At 38.9% G+C, this 14403-nt stretch overlaps 1 protein-coding gene across 1 annotated transcript in view; it reads right to left on the bottom strand.

The window, feature by feature from the left end:
* Nucleotides 1–14096, bottom strand: part of PKD2L2 (polycystin 2 like 2, transient receptor potential cation channel) — a 37566-nt gene extending 23470 nt beyond the window's left edge. The window contains exons 1-6 of the mRNA XM_028103737.2: nucleotides 14066–14096; nucleotides 13243–13344; nucleotides 12162–12295; nucleotides 10105–10361; nucleotides 6947–7168; nucleotides 988–1216 (exon numbers count right to left, since the gene is read on the bottom strand). Of these exons, the coding sequence (XP_027959538.1) occupies nucleotides 988–1216; nucleotides 6947–7168; nucleotides 10105–10361; nucleotides 12162–12295; nucleotides 13243–13344; nucleotides 14066–14096 (975 nt within the window). The remainder of the gene's footprint in view (nucleotides 1–987; nucleotides 1217–6946; nucleotides 7169–10104; nucleotides 10362–12161; nucleotides 12296–13242; nucleotides 13345–14065) is intronic.
* Between the last annotated feature and the right edge of the window lie 307 nt (nucleotides 14097–14403).

The following is a 14403-nucleotide window of genomic DNA, read 5'->3' as shown; positions in this document are numbered from 1 at the left end:
TTCCTGACTCTGAGAAACTTTTAATCTGGTTTTGGGAAACAAGGATCATATCCTGGATTGGCTATAACTAAGGGTCAGTAAGGGTGAATAAGCCAGAAATGTTTGTTCATTTTTTCTAAGACCACGTTCTTACCATTTGTCCCACCCTGCCTACCTCTTTGTTTTAGTCCATTCCATTGACGAGAACTGGCAGTTTTTGGAATTTCTTTCAGAGACTATATTCCCAGTCCTGGTGTTCTCTGTGCCCACAAGCTACCCTCTGGCTGCTCACTCCCTCCAGCCCCCCCTTTCAGTATTTTTCCTAGGCTTGATTTTGCATATTCTGTCAAAATTCAGTGTGAGGAGGAAAACAAAGAGGCAACATAGAAGAGTACGTGTCCAAAAATAACCAGGATTTTCAACATGACGCCCTATAAGAAACACATTTTTTTGAGTGAGGGGAGACCTACTGTGTGCATTAAATAATACCTATAGAATCACCTATTCTAAGTTTATGCTGGTTTTCTCAAGGACCAAATCAGAGGGAAAAAAAATACATTTTTTTTTTTTTTAGAGAGAGTGAGCGAGAGAGAGAGAGCACAGAGCTAGAGTGGGAGAAGCAGACTCCCCGCTGAGCAGGGAGCCCGACACTGGGGCTCGATCCCAGGACCCCAAAAATCATGGCCCCAGCTGAAGGCAGATGCTTAACCAACTGAACCACCCAGGCACCCCCAAAAATAGACTTGTTACTTTTGGAGGCCCACCATTAGTATGCTCTATGGCAGTTCCTTTTATAATTGATACTTGCAGCTTTGAAATTGTACCAGCTGGGCTCCTGAAGAGCTGAGGGGTTGGGGTAGGGGTCTGGGACTTGGGGAGGGGGGAGAGAGAGACGGAGCTGCCCCTTAGCTAGTTGCCAGATGAACAGAAAAGTGTGCTTTTTACACCTCCCTCATTGGTGCGTTCAGATTTGATTCCCTCCAACAATACATATGAATGTATACTTACCACCAAAAGTAGTAATTCTAGCCAGTTCCAAACACTTTTGAAATAGGCTGACTTAAATTCTCTAACTTTTTGGGCTTCTTGTGTTGTGAAGACAATAAGAAAAATACAAAATGTGATTTCACAGGAAGCAATGATATAATCATAGTAGCTAACATATCTGAGGAGCTTCACAGAGTAAAACTGCCATGAAGTAATTATTCCTCCAGTTGCAGGGAATTCTGCCACCAATCTGTAAAATTAGGTTAGTGAAAGTAACTGTGCATTTATTTCAAGCATTTATATTTCAGTAGCTAACTCAATGTGAAGTTTCTAATTTGTGATGATGTGTACTTTAATAATCAGTTATTTTATACAAAATATGTTTTTTGGGGGTCATGTGTTCAATTTAAAAGAAATTCTAGTGGATTTACTTATTTTTTAATGGCTTCACTTTTTTTTGTACTCTGAATATTCACAGTGGTCAAAGACCAATGTCATTGAGAAAGTAAGATGTGATGTTAGCCATACATTCTTTCTATTTTGTGTTTAGATTTCTTGATCATCACTGGGAATATCACTTTATCTCCACAAGAGAATGAGATGATGTTCAAGAAATGCTATACTGTTAGTTACTGTTATTAATCAGTACTCCCCCCAGAATACATAATTCTTGAATGTTTCAGAGAAGGAAAATACACTCTCCCCCTTTAGATTATCAGAGATACTTCTTGCTTCTAAATGTCAAGATTACATGGTCTACTAAAACAAATGTTTCCTGTTTACTTTAGGCACAGGATGTTGGATACAAGGATTTATATGCAAAGAGAAGTATAAAAATTAATTCCAATACTAAATAAAAAGATTTTGAGGTTGTTCACTGTATTTCTACTGCTCTCTACAACTTCAGATAATTAAGAATTGGCAGTAATTTAAGGAACCCAGTATCTCTATCATAATGTAATTATTCCTACTTAGATATATTAGCAAATATTATTGCTACTGGAATAAGGTGCTGCCAAAATAAAACCCAAAACCAGTTAAACAAAATAGAACTCTTTGTTTTGCCTTGTATGTAGTAGGTGTGCAATGTTGGATAAGTGAGTGAAGTGAAAGAAACTCAATATTTTGATCTGAAGTGTACACTAGTAAAAAGGGAAAAAAGAACAGTATTCAGTTTAGTTTGCCAGATATGTTTACAAAAGGGAAGTACATGGGTAAGGTCTTAAGTAATGTGCATAAGTAATACAACTACTGATTAGATATACCACCAGTTTAAAGTTTTAAAATCTAGTTTCTGGGGCGCCTGGGTAGCTCAGTCGTTAAGCAACTGCCTTTGGCGCAGGTCATGATCCCGGGGTCCTGGGATCAAGCCCCGCATCGGGCTCCCTGCTCTGCGGGAAGCCTGCTTCTCCCTCTCCTACTTCCCCTGCTTGTGTTCCCTCTCTCGCTGTGTCTCTCTGTCAAAAAATAAAATCTTTTTTTAAAAAATAATATTTGTTAGTTTCTAAAAAGTAACATTTTAAAAGGTAACAGAGGGGCAGAGGCTTCCTTCTTAGCCTTCGGCGCCATCTCACTATGCCATCATCAAGTTCCCCCTGACTACTGAGTCAGCCATGAAGAAAATAGAAGACAACAACACACTTGTGTTCATTGTGGATGTCAAGGCCAATAAGCACCAGATCAAACAGGCTGTGAAGAAGCTCTACGACATTGACGTGGCCAAGGTCAACACCTTGATCAGGCCTGATGGAGAGAAGAAGGCATATGTTCGACTGGCTCCTGACTATGATGCTTTGGATGTTGCCAACAAAATTGGAATCATCTAAACTGAGTCCAGCTGGCTAAATCTAAATATAAATTTTTTTCACCAAAAAAAAAAAAAAGGTAACAGAATAAGCATAAACCCCAGGGACAGGAAATCTGGACTTAGTCTAGTGTAACAAGGAGTTCTCTGTATGATTTTAAGCCAGTTATCCCAATGTTTCTCCTCGTGTTTAAGGCCAAAGAAATTGGGGAAGACAAAAAGAAATCGAAAAAACGTTCCATGCTCATGAACTGGAAGAATAATGTTAAATAATGTTGATTTGTATTCTTTATCCTGATCAGAACTGTTGGAAAGAGTGATTAATGTTGGTAAAAAGCTCTGATTCCCTGAAAGAAGAGAAAAAAAAAAACTATAAAAGAAATGGTGTAATGTCCATGCTACTTAAGACAATAGATTTGTTTTATTCATTTTTCCAGATTTTAAAGGCCATGGTTGGTTTCACTGTCACTGTTGCACAAGGGCAAAGTCCCCTAATCAGAGTAGACACCAATTCTGTATTCCATTTAGTGTAGAAATGTAAGACTCATGAGAGAGATTTAAGATTCACTGAGATTTTAGTGGATACTACTCTTTGCTTGTCTGTGGTCATTATTCCATTCCTCCTTTCTAATAGAACCTTGATTGTACCAGGCATCCACTCATTCCCAGATCACTCAGAGGAAGCTGATTCAATCCCCAGACAGATTCAATCATGGTAATCCTGTTTCTTTGTCAGTGTGTGGTTCTAGAACCCAGGGCTAAAGCCAATTAGCATGGTCCAGGTTAGGCACTAAGGTCATCAGACAAATGGAAACAATTTTTTCTCTTTAGAGGGTTCTCTCCCCTGCCTGCTGATTCTTTCCCCTTCTCCTCCTCCTCCTTTGCCTCCTCTTCTTCCTTATAAGGGAATCTCTCTTACCATCCTCCTGGGTCCACATCAACCCAGACATGTCCTCATGTAATGGCAGAAATGCCAGAGAACAAGTTTTTTTTTTTTTTTTTAAGATTTTATTTATTTATTTGACAGAGAGAGACACAGTGGGAGCAGGAACACAAGCAGGGGGAGCGGGAGAGGGAGAAGCAGGCTTCCCGCAGAGCAGGGAGCCCGACGCAGGGCTCAATCCCAGGACCCTGGGATCATGACCTGAGCCGAAGGCAGACGCTTAATGACTGAGCCACCCAGGCGCCCCTAGAGAACAAGTTTTAACAGGCAAACTCATTTCAAACTTCTGCTTGTATCTTATCTGCTCCCATTCCATTGACCAAAGCAAGTCACAAGGCTAAGCCCAAAGAGAAACTAAGGAGTTGATCCCATCTACAATTGCACCAAAAACCATAAGATTCCTAGGAATAAACCTAACCAAAAGGCAAAGGATCTGTACTCAGAAAACTATAGAACACTCATTAAAGAAATTGGGGAAGACACAAAGAAATGGAAAAAACGTTCCATGCTCATGAACTGGAAGAACAAATAATGTTAAAATGTCTGCTACTGAGAGCAATCTATACATTCAATGCAATCCCTATCAAAATGCCATCAACTTTTTCACAGAGCTGGAACAAATAATCCTAAAATTTGTATGGAACCAGAAAAGACCCCAAATACCCAGAAGAATGTTGAAAAAGAAAAGCAAAGCTGGTGGCATCACAATTCCGGACTTCAAGCTCTATTACAAAGCTGTCATCATCAAGACAGTATGGTATTGGCACAAAAACAGACACGTAGATCAATGGAACAGAATAGAGAACCCAGAAATGGACCCTCAACTCTGTGGTCAACTAATCTTTGACAAAGCAGGAAAGAATATCCCATGGAAAAAGGACAGTCTCTTCAACAAATGGTGTTGGGAAAATTGGACAGCCACGTGCAGAAGAATGAAACTGGACCATTTTCCTGCACCATAGACAAAAATAGACTCAAAATGGATGAAAGACCTAAATGTGAGACAGGAACCCACTAAAATCCTAGAGGAGAACAAAGGCAGCAACCTCTGTGACCTTGGCCGCAGCAGCTTCTCACTAGACACGTCTCCAAAGGCAAGGGAGACAAAGGCAAAAATGAACTACTGGGACTTCAACAAGATAAAAACCTTTTGCACAGCAAAGGAAACAGTAGACAAGGCCAAAAGACACCCTACAGAATGGGAGAAGATATTTGCAGATGTCTTATCAGATAAAGGGCTAGTATCAAAAATCTATAAAGAATTTATCAAACTCAACACCCAAAGAACAAATAATCCAATCAAGAAATGGGCAGAAGACATGAACAGACATTTCTACAAAGAAGACATACAAATGGCCGACATAAAAAATGCTCAACATCACTTGGCATCAGGGAAATACAAATCAAAACCACTTTGAGATACCACCTCACACCAGTCAGAATGGCTAAAATGAATAAGTCGGGAAACAACAAATGTTGGTGAGGATGCAGAGAAGGGGAACCCTCTTACACTCTTGGTGGGAAATGCAAACTGGTGCAGCCACTCTGGAAAACAGTATGGAGGTTCCTCAAGAAGTTAAAAATAGAGCTACCCTAGGACCCAGCAACTGCACTACTAGGGATTAACCCCAAAGATACAAATGTAGTCCTCAAAAGGGGCACCTGCACCCCAATGTTTATAGCAGCAATGTTCACAATAGCCAAGTATGGAAAGAGCCCAGAAGTCCATCGACAGATGAATGGATGAAGAAGATGTGGTGGGTATATCTACAATGGAATACTATTCAGCCATCAAAAAGAATGAAATCTTGCCATTTGCAATGACATGGATGAAACCAGAGGGTATTATGCTAAGTGAAATAAATCAATCAGAGAGAGACAATTATCATATGATCTCACTCATATGTGGAATTTAAGAAATAAAATATAGCATCATAGGGGAAGAGAGGAAAAAACAAAACAAGATGAAATCAGAGAGGGAGACAAACCATAAGAGACTCTTAATCATAAGAAACTGAGGATTGCTGGATGCAGGGGGTTGGGAGGGTGGGGTAACTGGGTGATGGACATTAAGGAGGGCATGTGATGTAATGAGCACTGGGTATTGTATGAAACTGATGAATCACTGAACTCTACCTCTGAAACTAATAATGCATTGTTAATTAATTGAATTTAAATTAAAAAAATTAAAACAACCACCACAAAACAACAAAAAAACTCAAGGCTGAGCCTAGCATCAGGAGCTGGGTAAATGCACCCAACCCTGGGTGGCAGAGCACTGCAAGGTTACATGGCAAAGATGTGAAGAATTGGGGCCATTTTTGCAAATCACCGCAGGCTCTAATCATTTCTAGGATGCTGGCTATGGGTATATATTGTTTGAAATATAAATTTTTCATTCTTGAGACAAAATAACTTAATAAAGAAGCTCATTCTGCAAAGAAATCAACAGGTTTAAATGATGTGATTTAGAGATAGAAATCAAGACTAAACGTGAGATTCTGTGCAGCTGCAGAATAAGACTATATATCCTTAATATAAAACATATTGTATGTTAAGTAATTCTCCATGTTCTTGAATATATTCCAAAAACAATGAAACAATGAATATGATGCTGCTTTACCATCTTATTCATTATTGGCATAACTACTTTATTTTGAGGCCTATGTTTTTTTTTTTTAAAGATTTATTTATTTGACAGAGAGCAAGAGCGAGAGAGCACAAGCTGGGGGAGCGGCAGACAGAGGGAGAAGCTCCTAAGTAGCAGGGAGTCCGATGTGGGGCTTGATCCCAGGATGCTGGGATCATGACCTGAGCTGGAGGCAGACGCTTAACCAACTGAGCCACCCAGGTAACCCTATGATTTTTTTTTTTAAGTAGGCTCCGGGCCCAGCGTGGAGCCCAACGTGGAGCTTGAACTCACAACTGTGAGATCAAGGCCTGAGATGAGATCAAGAGTCAGATGCTTAACTGACCGAGCCACCCAGGTGCCCTGAGGCTTATGATTTTAATCTCAGTATAAACACACACAAACTGGAAACCCTAATGAGGGCTCTGGATGCCATGTATGTATGTATGTGTATACATTTTAAGCAGGCTCCATGCCCAATGTAGGGCCCAAACTCACGACCCTGAGACCAAGAGTGCCATGCTCCACTGAGTGAGTCAGCCAAGTGCCCCTCTGAAGGCTTTTTAAATTCAAGACACTAATAAAGAGGTTTTGAGTCACTTACCTGATTATGCAAAACAGGTTTACATTAGCATTGTATAATGAAAAATCAATAAAAATAACTCTAGTCCCTCTTGTGATCCAGCTGTTCAGCTGAAGGTTAATAAACTTGTTTTTTGTTTCAGATTTTGATTTTGATAAAGTGAAAATAAATCCCCCATTTCGGTAAACACCAACAAATCCCCAGTGCCAAGGGGAGGTACTATCAGGAGTAGCGTACTTCCATCTGTTAGGTATAAAAAGAATAATGAAGAGATGAGAAAGCCTGAGATGTATTCTAAGAATTTAAGCTAACATTAAAAAAAAAAAGGCAGTTTTAAGTTCATAAGTTTTATGGTAACTTTGAAGCAAGACAATGAGTTAAGGATTAAAAGGATTAAGATTTCGTATGTTTTCATTGTTTAGTGTTTAGTGTGGGTAACACACCGGACTAGATGCAATGAGAAAAGGTTTTTTTTTAAAAGATTTTATTTTATTTATTTGTCAGATAAAGAAAGCACAAGCAAAGGGGAGGGGGGGGGCAGAGGGAGAAGCAGACTCCCCACTGAGCAAGGAGCCTGATGTGGGACTCAATCCGAGGACCCCTGGATCATGACCTGAGCTGAAGGCAGATGCTTAACTGACTGAGCCACACCCAGGTGCCCCAGTAGGTATCTTATTTTACAAAAGTTTATAAATCAAAGTAAAATGTGCTTAACTGAATTTTGTTTCCATCCTTTCTACTTTTTTTGAGAGACAGAGAGAGTGAGTAAACACATGTAAGATGGGGGGAAAGGCAGAAGGAGAGAGAGAATCCCAAGCAGGCTCCATGCTCAGCATGGAGCGGGACGCGGGGACCGATCTCACGAATCTGAAATCATGACCTGAGCCAGTATCAAGAGTCCTACGTGCAACCGAGCCACCCAAGCACCCCCATCCTTTTAACTTTTAATTATGGAATATCAAAAAATAAAACTTTGACTCCTCATTTCATTCCCTATTCAGCCTCCCCAGACAGATTTGAATCATTATCCAAAGGTATACTGCTTAGAGCTGTTTTTCTATTAATAATACTGTTTGTTCTCAGGAGGGGGGAAAAGTGATAACACTAAGAAAAAATACTCAGATTTAATGAAAATTCCATTGTTGTATTTTTGAGTGTTTTCCACATGGTTGTTAAACTGAAACAAGAACATTTGTTATACCAATCCTCTCCTACTTCCAATTTTTTATGATGTTTTTAATTAGTGAATGTTACATTTTAGATAGACAAGCAAGCACAGATTGATTCTTATTTTGTTAGGGAATAACAAGTATTATAATTCCAAGTCTGTAGTGTTAATTTTGGTATTTAACTTACTTTTAGTTTTTATGAGAATTTGGTATAATAGAATACCTAACAGATTAGTTTTTAGATTCCAATTTAAAATGTGCAATTATCTGATTTATTCTGTAATTTTTCATTTAAAGAGTAGTATACAGTACAGTAATATCTAAGAGACTGTGTCACCATACTTATGAGTTCATCAGATTTCTAAGAATTATACGAGCACTTTGCTATCCTAAAGTATAACCAAAAACTTACACAAAGAAAAAACAAGTCAACAAAAACTGTAAAGCAGTGATTAATCTTGATGCTACAGGAGAGGTTGTTGAAGAAATGTAATCATTGCTCATATTTATAATATAAATACTGACTAATGATTAACAAAAATTATGATCTAACAACAGGCTAAGGGAAATGGGAAGTGTGTGTGTCGAGGGAGGGACCCATGACAGACAACAGATACATAAAACTGTAAAATCAAGTAATAGCAGTACAAGCACATTATTTAGAAATAGAAAGTACACCAGAAGAAACAACTAAAAGAGCTCAAAGAGGCTGCTTCTGGAGAATTGTATCATTTTTAAAAAAAATTTTTTGTTGTTTTTTAAAATTTTTATTGTTATGTTAATCAACATACATTACATCGTTAGTTTTTGATGTAGTGTTCCATGATTCATTGTTTGTGCATAACACCCAGTGCTCCACGCAGAATGTGCCCTCTTTAATACCCATCACCAGGCTAACCCATCCCCCACCCCCTCCCCTCTAGAAACCTCAGTTTGTTTTTCAGAGCCCATCATCTCTCATGGTTCATCTCCCCCTCCGACTTACTCCCCTTCATTCTTCCCCTCCTGCTATCGTCTTTTTTTTTTTCTTAACATATATTGCATTATTTGTTTCAGAAGTACAGATCTGTGATTCAACAGTCTTGCACAATTCACAGCGCTCACCATAGCACATACCCTCCCCAATGTCTATCACCCAGCCACCCCATCCCTCCCACCCCCCACCACTCCAGCAACCCTCAGTTTGTTTCCTGAGGTTAAAAATTCCTCATATCAGCGAGGTCATACGATACATGTCTTTCTCTGATGGACTTATTTCACTCAGCATAACACCCTCCAGTTCCATCCATGTCATTGCAAATGGCAAGATCTCATTCCTTTTTATGGCTGCATAATAGAATTGTATCATTTTGATAAATATTAAATTAAAAAATGTGTTCTCTGCCCCCTATGATTTTCATAGGACTGTAAAAGCAATGATACCAGCAGCTTCTGGCTTTGGGTGTCCTGTCTTCAGTATAGACATGAGTGTACACCAGCATTAGCCTCAGCTGATTTGGAGAATACGGCTATAATATTTTTGGTAGGCATCGTCAGATGCAGTGCCTCCAGAGCATAACTGCTCCTTTTCCATATTGGCAATAACAGAAGATATCACTGAAGTAAGAGTGAGAAAGGAGGAAAGTGGCAGAGCACACCTAACACACTCCCTAAGGGTCCCAAGAAGCTTTTGGGATGTGTTTGAGGGAATCTGGTCAGAGACAGAAAAGCTGATTTGAGTACTGTAAAAGCAGAAATGGATGTTTTACCTTATGTTCAAAATGACTTAGCACTTCATATACCCCAGTTAGAAAAAAAAGAATACTCTTTATATCCTTTGGTAAACAAAATAACAGGTTCACTCTTACTTTTCTAAACACTGCTCCTTCCTTTGTTACTATTATTGCAATAGTCTCCTTACCTGCCAGACCACTGTTGGTATTATTTGGAAAATATACATATTTTCCTAATTTTTTAAAGATACAATGGTAAGATGCTAGGAAAAGTTACATGTAATTTTATATTACTTACTCAGTTTCCACCTTAAGGCCAAAATCAGCCAGGTCTTCATTTTTAGAAGTGTATCTGTCATAACATTCATTCATCAAAGACTGAAGGGATGAATAGACCTTGCATGTGTTGTTGCGGACTTTTAGTTGACGGACTCTGGGGACTCCTAAAAGTATGTTCTCATAGTAGATGCGACTGGTATTCTTTAAATCATACAGCGTCTTGTTAGTGTACCATTCATCCCAGTACAGACCTTCCAAAAGGGGTCCTTCCATAAACTTCATATAGAAAGATAAATGTTACGGGAAAAATATTTTCATGTCAATTGTGTAACAGAATCTACGTTCATAATGTTACCTTAAGAACATAAAAATCAGTGATTTTGAGGAGTATGAAAATTACTGACCAAGCCACCATTAATATTAAAGATATGATGATGATGTCGATGATGATAATGAAGATGGTTAATATTTACTGAGCCCTTACTATGTACTATGCACTGCTCTAGCACTTTACAAATATTAATTCATTTAATTCCACAACTTTTCTTTTCCCTTATATGAGGGGTATATTGAAAACTGTCCCCTAATACATGAGTCTATAAACCCATAGCCACACACTTATGGTTGTTATAGCCACAAGTCCTCACTTGCCCTTGAAGTTGTCTGTGTTCTCCTTCCCCACCAGTTCCGGCAGTGGTGACTGCTACTACTTCCTGGCTCTGCCATTCTAAGAGATCCCCAACCCTGGGTTCGGTTTTTCCTTTCCTGCCTTTGTCTTCTTTGCCATTGGCCACGTATACTTCAAGATAGCACAATAAAAAAGTAGGGTGAACTCCACTTCTAGTCTCAGGGAAAATCGTTTTCTTTTATATTTCACCTGGCCTATACCAATGACCTCAAATCATCTGCTCTCATCTCAAACTTCTGCTCTCGGGAAATGACCCTGTCTCCTTCCCATAAGTTTCAGTTTCCTAGCATGGCATTCATGACTGACCTCTGTTCAATTCAGAGTTTGGCCTTTTCCAGCTCATCTTCTGTATTCCTGTAATGCCAAACATAGCTCCATATGTAGAATTACTTATAGCACATATTGTTTATCCTTCCTAGAATGCCCTCCTGTTACTCATCCTTTAAAATGCAAGTGAATTGTCATCACCTCTGGAAAACTTTCCTTATATGCCCCAATGTTTGTGACTTGGGATACTTGAAACTTCTGTTCTCTTAATTGTTCTTTCCTAATAATTGTTCTTTTCCTAATAATAAATAATAATAGTGAGCATCTTGCTAAGTTAAATGTAATGGAAAAAACAAATCTGTTCCAAAGCTGAAGGAATGGCACTCTCACATAATTAAAAACACTATAGTTATATTTTGCATATGTACTTTTTATTATTTACTTGATTATATACTGTACATTACTGTAATACACAGTATAAGGCTGTATACCAAAATTATATATATTTCACTTTATGGGCCATTTGAGGATTTTTAAAAAATTTTTTAGTAATCTCTACACCCATAACCCCAAAATCAAATTCAAGAGTTGCATGCTCTTCCAACTGAGCCAGTGAGGTGCCCCCATTTAAGGATTTTTTAAGAATAATTTTCACTATACACAATTACAGTTTGACATGGATCCTAACCCCACATAAGCAAGTCTACTATTTTCCAAATGCAATGATAATGTTTTTTAAAAAAAGTATAATTTTGGGGTGCCTGGGTGGCTCAGTTGGTTAAGTGGCTGCCTTCGGCTCAGGTCATGATCTCAGGGTCCTGGGATTGAGCCCCACAACAGGCTCCTTGCTCAGCGGGGAGTCTGCTTCTCCCTCTGCTTACTCTCTCTCTCTAATAAATAAAATCTTTTAAAAAAGTATTTTTTTTAAAGTTCTAAGAACTCTATTACACTGAGAGCATAGGTTCTCAATACACACTGATGGGTTGATTCTAAAAGTTTAAAGAAATATTCATTTTTACTTGTTCCTTCAACAAATATGTCTCCAGTGCCTATTATGTGTGCCATGAGTTTGTTTATGCAATACCAAAAGCTACTTCATTCTCAATCACATGATACCTTACCTTCCAAAAATCAGTTATGCTGCGAATAGACTTAAAGTTGGTTCTTTCATCACCAGGCACAGAAGTGTCCAAAAATAGAGATGACATAACTTTGTTTAAGTAATACATATGTGGGTTTACCATCCCAAAAGTCACTAAGGAGAAGAATTTTTGTTTAAAAATTTATTTTTAAAAACTGTTTATCAGGATTAAAAGTTAGTGAAATTTTATTCCCAATTTTGTTTTGAAAATTCAAATTTTTTCTTGACTAATTATAAAATTAAAAAAAAAAGAAAATAGAAATATACAAAACAGGAAGAAGTTTCCTGTAATTCCACTGCTAGAATTAGGTTTAGCACATATTCTTCAGATTTTTCTATAGGCCTACACATTTATAAAGAAAATAAGTTTATTTTTACAAAAATGAGAACACATTATGCATACTATTCAAGTTTTTTCTCTATTTTGAGAGTAGGCAATACAATATAGTGAATAAAGCTATGGATTTTGAGTTCAAATAACAATTTGAGTCCCATCATAGGGTATCATCTCCTACCTCAGTTTTGTAATGAGAAGTGAGATAATGCATGTGGAACACTTAAATCCATGTTTTGGCACACGATAAGAATTTTTAAAAATATTAACTGGTATTTGTTCTCTTTCTAGGGTGGGTGGATAGATTTTAGAGCAGGGTCTTTCTTTAACATGACTAAACATGTTTCTCTTTTTTTTTTTGCTAGCAGACTTTTAGTGTTTACCAATTATCTACCTTCAACATGATTCTATGGCACATGAGCCTATGCCATGCTTTAATGTTCCATATTATTTCACTGTATACACCAATGATGTACTTCACTGGATATACTAATTCAATCAATGTTGACTGTGAAAGCTTTTCATTACACCTGTGACCTAAAGCTTTGCCCTTTAAGAAATGGAAATAGCGTCAATCTAAATGAATTTAAGATAAATCTAAAATGTGTCACTATTTTTTTAGAGGTCTTAGTAGTCTGAGAATCTATGGTTTATAAAGTACGTTTTTTTTCACCTCCACATAACTTCTTAGTTCATACAGTGTCTTTGTCTACATCTGTGTACTTACATATACATAGGTTTATTAAAAAAATAAAGTAGAGTGCCAACTCCTGAAGTGTGGTTCTAATTTCTACTTCCTTACTGTAATGCAGGTTATGTTTCGGAGTCCCTGTGAGACACAAAACAAATTGTTTCCTTACATTATTATGCCATTTATAATGTATATAAATAACGATGATGGGAAAACACAGCCACTTTTAGCTGATACACTGTGTGAAGGAAAGCTCCAATGGCTTCTGGTTATTTTTTTAATTCTCACTTTTGCGAAGGAGGACTAATTACTAACACTTCCCATGGGGGGGGGGGGGAAAGTCATTTTGACTGAACACTAGTGAATTTTATATATGACACGGACGTTTCCTCAGAAATCCCGTCTGAAAAGTGAAAAAGCAAAATACAAAAAAAAAAAAAAAGAGAAGAAAAAAGAAAAAAAAAGTCACTCATCTGTCCCTAACCGTTTTCTCTACCTTCTATATTGCTTCTTGGGAAGACTGGCTTCTGCTGGAGGGGTTAAATGACTCGGCCTGGGGTTCTATCGAGGTAAGACTCCGTGTCAACTAAAAGCTTCGCAGAATGGCTTAGTGACGGTATCTGTGCATCAAGTAACAACCCTGGCTCGAGCCTCGGGCAAGGGGCGGGTGCCATATCGCCTCAGGGCTTCAGTTTTCCCATCTGTGAAAGGGGACCCCTATCCACCCCTTCTCAAGGGGAGACTGTGAGGGCTAAACGTCCTGTCTTTCATGCATAGATATGGGGCTACATAGTTCCTTCCACGGTACTTATAATTTCCAAATAGGCCCTGCCCACAACTCCTTTGGATGACCCCTCACCGCCTCGGTGCCACCGTGACGCCTCAGCCATGGCCGACCTGGACAACGACGCCCGTTCGACCTCCCCGGTCTACCGCGCCTGCGCGTAACTTTACGACGCGTGCCACCTAGCTCCTGCGCCTGCGCAAGTCCTCACGGTCCTGCACCGGCGCAAGCCGCGCTATAGGTGGACAGCGCGCGTGCGCACCGCGAACGCTCTGGAAAGCCGGCGGCTGAGGCGGGGCTGGGATTTGCTGCGTTTGTCTCTGGCGGAGGGCCGGCCTCTCGGGCGAACCTGGCTTGGGGCCTGGGGTTGGTCGTAAAAATCGTAGTAATTAATTCTAACGGGCTAATGTGTC

Source organism: Eumetopias jubatus, unplaced genomic scaffold (assembly GCF_037043125.1).
Source record: "Eumetopias jubatus isolate StellerSeaLion01/CBP00866 unplaced genomic scaffold, mEumJub1_p1.0 scaffold_5, whole genome shotgun sequence".
In the NCBI taxonomy this organism is placed as follows: Eukaryota; Metazoa; Chordata; class Mammalia; order Carnivora; family Otariidae; genus Eumetopias; species Eumetopias jubatus.
The sequence above is the reverse complement of the archived record's forward strand: the minus strand, read 5'-3'. Positions and strand labels throughout refer to the sequence as shown.